Here is a 6,609-nt window from a genome sequence, read left to right as displayed (position 1 = left end):
TAATTCACAACATCTTAAAACATGAAATTAATGAGTAAGTGACTGCATTTGAATTTGCAGGCAGAATGTCAATGATAAAATCAAACAATAGTGACAGCCAGCCTCCATAGACTACTAGTGTATAATTATTATGATAGGCATTATCATTCAAGCAAAACAAGCAAAATATGAAAAACTTAGATACAGTACAGATCAGTTATCCTGTATTGAGAGTCAAATGGTCAAATGGAGAATTTCACACCCTCATCATCAGCTGTAGTCCCCTTGAAGATTGCAAGCTTCCCTTTTTGTTCTAGTAGTTTCAGAGCACGCATCAGAACTGTGCGGTCAATACCATGAAGCTCTGAGGCATACACAGAGGGGGAGGGAAAGTGAGATCTTAATCACAATTTGTAAGAATTTGGCACGTAAAACATAATTATTGTTTCTATCCGGTACTTATGTAAAGTTCAACAGATTAGCCACACATGCAGATATAATTCCAAATGTACAATTCATACAGGCACTCATGTGTAAAGACAAAATGATCAAGGATTGAAAACGCCACATTTTGATCTCATTATCTATATTATTAAATATAATCATTTTTCTATACTATTACTATTATCATTTCAGACCAAACAAAAAAAAAATAAATATTATCACTTTTCTGCATCACTTCAATTGAACTATCATCTTTTATTTTTTTTTAACACAAATGACAACATAATTTATTTTATGACATTACAGTATATATGTGTGTACGTATGTATTGAGTCATTTATTCTTGGTTATATGGACCAAGGATTTTTGCGGTCGACCACTGTTGAATTTAATTAAATTAATTTATCCAAACACCATTTGATTATAATTATTTTTTAATAGTAACTTTTTAAAAAAAAAAATAAGAAACAGGAATTTATTAATGAGAAAAAAAAGTGAACATATGCCAAACAACCAAGAACAACCCCAACAAAGCAACAACCAAGATCGACCACAGAACCCAAACAAAGGCGAAATACGTTCAAAACTCAAACAGCATACCAGTCCAGAAGAATCATACTAAGGGGAATGTCCTTCATATATTTGGATATGAAAGTACAAAGGGAATAAAAAAAATCTAATTCTGTCCCAGAGGAAAGCCAACCTTCTCTATCATTAAAGATTCTTCTATTTCCGATATTTTGAAGAAATCGAACCCCATAATCAAGCCCAAAAACAAACCTTAACCTCCTCTCCCCTAACCCCAAGGTTATCAAATATTCTCCTATTTCTCTCCAACCATACTACCAGAAACATAATCATCATCTCCCTAAAACTTCTTCCTTCCACCACCAAAAAACTTGATCCTTTCACAAAATAAAGCAGTACATGATGCTGGAATAACCCATCTCCAATCAACCTCCCTAAGCAACCTTAACCATAAGTATAATGCAATTGGGCAATGAAGAAACAAGTGACCAGCATTTTCGGCCCCTCATTCATACATTATATACCACTGTGATGAAAGGCAAACAAAAGGTCTTCTTCTCTGAACCATATCACAAGGATTAACTCTACCATAAGCAATATAACCCAAGCTAAAACTCATACCTTGGATGGCACTTCAACCTTTCAAATCATAGAAGAGAATGGAAAAAAGAAAGAGATTGATTGTCAAACACTGCCTTGCATAGGATTTACAAGAAAAGGCCCCTACGGACTCTGACTGCCAAGTTCTGCTACTCAGTCTAGATGATATCAAAGTAAAATTTGCTAACAAGGGAAGCAATAAGGAAAGCTCCCCAACTCCAAAGTCTTTAAATTTCTGTGGAAACCAATATCCCAACTCAAAGGAAAAAGGAATTCAGATATTCACGGCTTGCCTCAAAATAACTTCATAAACCCTATTCCCAATAATAAAAAAATAATATTAACAGCAGAAATAACAGTCTTAAAAAACTGTATGTCCTAAAGCTAGATTCTTAAAGCTACAAACCAAAGTACGACAGGCTTGCCGATAAACACTTTATAAAACCTTGGTTCCAGCAAAGAGCTAAATAGCAGAAGTAATTGGTCTTAAAGCATAATTTTCTAGTCTTAGAATCAACAGTACTTTCATCTTTTAAATGTAAGTAGTAAAGTTTGGAAATAGAGTTCTAGTTTCACTGCTAGTCCTAGATCCTTTCATCTTTTGAATGCAAGTAGAGGAAGGTTTGGAAATAGAGTTCTAGTTCCACGGCTAGTCCTTGATTTCCCCCACTGCTACAGTATATGAAGCAGAGGTTTAACCTTCAAAAAGATCAATTCTTATACAATCCAAATTAAAGAAAGTCGTCTTATCATTCATCTTACTAGTCTCTCCACACAACAGTTTCCAAATTATGGAGTTATCAGATTCTCTCCCACTCCTAAATTGGTCACATCATGAAGCAGCAATTTCTTCAATTGATTCCAGGATATAGTTAAAAAAAAATTATAATGTACCTGTTCCTCTTGATTCAGTCCCAGAACGTATTTCCTCAACCGTCATAACACTGTCCTCCAACCCAGTTTCTTTTACCTAATCAAATATGAAGAAAAATGAACTAAGAATAAATAAGTGATTAATAACTGCAAGTTTCCAATTTTATTATAAACCACATTTTTTAACTCACGAAGTTTAGAATAATGTTAGCCCACTCTTGAATCCGATGCCAGAGGATAAGACATTTTCTGTGTCTTTTATCTAACCATTCTGCACGTCCTGTTAGAGAAAAACGAAATTTGATCAACAGCATGCCAAGGATGAGAGAAAAAAGTAACACAAAATCCAACTTAGAGAAACCAAAACAAACCTTCTGAAACTAAAGCTGAGAGGAATGCTTCCCTAGCTTCATGACTGAGAGATCCTGCACTTCACAGTTATTTATAGAAAATGACATGACACTTAGGGGCTTCATTGGATCACTTATAAGTTATAACATAAATGGTGCTGTAAACCTTCCACATTAACAGATGAACAATTCTATTATCTTAGACAACAAATTGACAAGGTAGAGGAAAAATATGTCCTAAAAAGATGTTCCCTGGTTAAGCTGGAAGGTATACACTGGTGAGAAACAGAGAATATATAACCCTAAGAAAAAATAACGTTTGTTCAGAACTTTTACACATTAGTAGTTACAACTTTGTTTATTAAAAAATCACTCAGTAGGCTTTCGATTTCTCATAATTTACAACGTAACAAGATCCAAGGAAATCAAGAATTAGAAGACGAGTAATACTAAACTGATTTTCCTTTTATTATATAATAGAATAACCACTAAAATTTGAGCTTATCAGTTGATGTCTAACCTAGTTGAATTCAATAGTTAGACTAAAATCTACAACCTTTCTAAATTATATGCATTCCTTCACCTTTCAAAAAAGATTGAATATGTTGTATATGTCGTTGAGTTGAGCTTAATATGCATAGTTTGGCTTCTCTCTGAAAAATCCTAAAGTTAGAGAGTCAACGATAACTTAGTATGGTACAGACAATGGTGCCATGGTTGCCCATTAGATTGTTTGTTTGAGTCAAGGTAACTCCCATTTCTTGCAACTTCAGTTGTGCATGTGTAAGGCCCAATTCGGTTCGGTTGTTGCATGGTCCTACATGTGAGGAGTATATGTGTGTGTTGTTAAGCTTAAAATATATTGTTGAGCCTATCTGCTAATAGCTTAAGCTTAAAATATCAACAGTAACTTATATATGCTGAAGTCAACATTTTGAGCATAAAAATAATCTTTAGTTATGTTAGAAGAATGATTTGCAGACCAAAAACTAATGCCCCTTAATAAAAATTATAAAATGTGAAGAATCTTCATTAAATAACTCATAATCGATATACTACCAGATGGAGCAATCTCATAGCTCAAATATTGGCCCTAACATTCAGTCTCTTCATGTAATCAGTTTGAACATTTCCGATGTCCATAAATGTTCTTTAAAGTGAAGGACCATAGTATATAGAGAGGTATTACATTATAAGGTTAGACAGTGAAAAATAGTTATGATAGTACCAATAGTTTAAATGCACATAATAGATGCATAAATGCATGAGCACATAAAGGTCCTGAATATTAATATGCCACTAAAAGGCAGGTTATTCTTGCAATTATAATGCACCTGCAGTTACTATGAGAAAGAAATCTGACTGTTATTGTTGCACCACTAATGAAGCTCAGTTAAAAGCACAATGGAATCGACACAAGCATGTCAAGCAATTTAAACAGTCAATCACAGTATTTGATGTTATTTAGAACCAAAAGCACATTAAGCTTACTTTCACTCACAGGATTTGAGAATAGAGGAAACTCTTCTTCCAGTCCAATCACAAAGATGTTCTGAGTCCTACAGTAATCAATAATAAGCTCCTTCCAAAGTTGCACCTGCTTCTCACGGGTATCCCTTACTGGTTGTAATCTGAAAATATACACCAAATTTTATACCAAAATGAATCACAAGTTACCAAATGAAAATAAGGAATCAGGAATAGAAACAAAAATAGTTATACAAAGGTAATTATAAGCATAAGAATTTTAAAAATAAGAGGATATGTATAATTCCTTCAACCATAAACGTTATTCCCTTATCATAAATATCATATTGGGAGGAAAATGAGCATTACTTTTGCTTACATCAATATTGGAGTTAATTCCAAAACTTTTTGGGGGACAACACCTAGCAGTTTTTTTTTTTTTTTTTTTTTTTTCCGGCCCTGACAACACCCAGCAGTTAGGTACCATGATTATGAAAAAATAGGTTCTGTAATTGCTTGATATCCACATAATATATCAGGGTATTGGTATGTAAATGGATTCTACCTTGTGTAGAAATGAAGAGAACTTATAACTTTATAAGGAATTCTAATGGTTCAGTAAGACGACCCAAAGATCTTCCCCTCCCTCTCCACCCTTTCCTCTTCGAGCTACTAGACTAAAGTCACTGTCTAAGAGGCATCGAATAGATGGAACAGATTAGACGAGTCATTGTCAAATTTGAAGATGTTGGCTAAAAAAGAGTAATGACTGTGAACAAGACACAGATACTTCTGGTGTGGACCCCAACCCCAAAAAATTAAGATAAAATAAAACCTTAGAAGGGCTTAACCATTCCACTTCACAGTGTAACATGATCCTAGAAATGCTAGAGTTGTTAAGAGCACCCCCATTCACTATAGATATTGAAAAGAGTAGATATATTTAAATTTGAGACTGAACCAGGGCAAAAGTACTTATACACAAACAACACTAAGGCGTCGTTTGATTCATAGGATTGAATTGGAAAGGTTAAATGGCTAGATTCACGTGTATTCAAGAAAGAAGCTTATACTTGAAGGAAGAAGATGAAAAGAAGATGGATCACTCATAAGGGGAAACTTATTCCTTCCAATCTCCACAAAAATGGTGGAATTAGTGGAGATAAACTCCCCTTATGGCTAATCCATCTTCTTCCCATATTCTTCCTTCAAGTTAGAAGACACCCTCTATCTTCTTCCTTGAATACACATTAATCTAGTCATTTATCCTACCCAATCCAATCTATGCATTGAACGAGGGCTAAAAGAAAAGTACACTAACGTGTTGTTGTTCATATTCCAATCTCAAATTCTAGCAAAAGATAAATAATAAGCAAACAAGGTGCAAAGAGTGCAGGAAATTACGTGAAGTACGGCGGATAGTTGAAGAAGTGAGGCAGCTTGAAATCACCCAATTTCTGCATCTCTATTCTGCCTTATGTCAAAACATAAAAAACAATTAGGATTAGAGAACAAATTTCAGATATATAACAGGTTGTAAGGAATTAACTTCCTAAACATTTCGCCTCTCTCAATAAGTAAAATTCCCAGTGCATGAGTATGTTCAAAAAATTATATTCCGGTGCATCATTATTAATATCAAACAACCCTTTTGCATTTTCAATTATGTGGTATCGGCGTAGCCATTGCTAATCAAGCAACTACTTGAACAAAAAAAAAATTTGCCAATCAATCAACACCATTTATAATATGGACTTGCAGAAAGAAAGAACACCAACCAAAAATCACAAATTGAAACGAAAAAGCCAAAATTTCAAAGGGCAAAACCAAAATCGACATCGCAGAATCAAATATAGGAACAAAGTCGAAAAACTTAAAGGAGTAACCATACCTGAAAATCACAAAATCATCGTCTCAAAAACTGAGAAATAGCGAGAGTGAGAGGTCAGAGGCACAAAATCACAACTTGCATCATTTAAAAATTAATTCCTTCGTGCATGTGGAAATGTAGAAGAGAACTCACCGCTTTCCCTCTGTGTTGCTGTTGCAGGGGGAAGAAAATGGGTTGGGTTGCACTTGCCTGCAAACCAAGCTTGAGCTGAGAACGATATGGAGAGGGTTTACGCAGTGGGTTTGAGTTTGAGGATGAAAAACTGAGATGGGCTTTTCTGAGAACGGAAATCAATATGGAAGAGAAAGCAGCTCTTTCGAGGACCTTAATGGGTTAATGAGCTTAAAAGATTTGGGCTCTGGCTCAACTGTTTTGGGCTTGGACCATAGCTTGAATTGGGTTTTAAAGTTGGGAGATTCTAAAGAAACCCCATACTATAGTTACCCCCATAAAATGTTTTTTTGTCTTGAAAAAACG

The 6,609-nt window shown here is 34.6% G+C and overlaps 1 protein-coding gene across 2 annotated transcripts; it reads right to left on the bottom strand.

The window, feature by feature from the left end:
* LOC147277330 (vacuolar protein sorting-associated protein 25-like) lies at positions 1–6,404 on the bottom strand. 2 transcript variants are annotated; one of them, XM_086253133.1, is made up of 8 exons: positions 6,265–6,404; positions 6,133–6,162; positions 5,646–5,715; positions 4,266–4,405; positions 2,796–2,849; positions 2,616–2,704; positions 2,446–2,521; positions 1–343 (listed from the first exon to the last, which is right to left on the bottom strand). In XM_086253133.1, exons 3-8 carry the CDS (start codon positions 5,702–5,704, stop codon positions 222–224), a joined length of 540 nt encoding a protein of 179 aa, XP_086109259.1. In that variant the 5' UTR covers positions 5,705–5,715; positions 6,133–6,162; positions 6,265–6,404; the 3' UTR covers positions 1–221. The 2 variants fall into 2 exon arrangements, with proteins under 2 accessions (XP_086109259.1, XP_086109260.1); XM_086253134.1 differs by having other exon boundaries at positions 5,646–5,711.
* Positions 6,405–6,609: the final 205 nt, after the last annotated feature.

The sequence above is a fragment of the Dryas octopetala genome, chromosome 8 (genome assembly GCF_963921425.1).
Source record: "Dryas octopetala chromosome 8, drDryOcto1.1, whole genome shotgun sequence".
Lineage (NCBI taxonomy): Eukaryota > Viridiplantae > Streptophyta > Magnoliopsida > Rosales > Rosaceae > Dryas > Dryas octopetala.
Note: the sequence above shows the minus strand (reverse complement) of the source record. Positions and strands in the feature narration are given on the sequence as shown.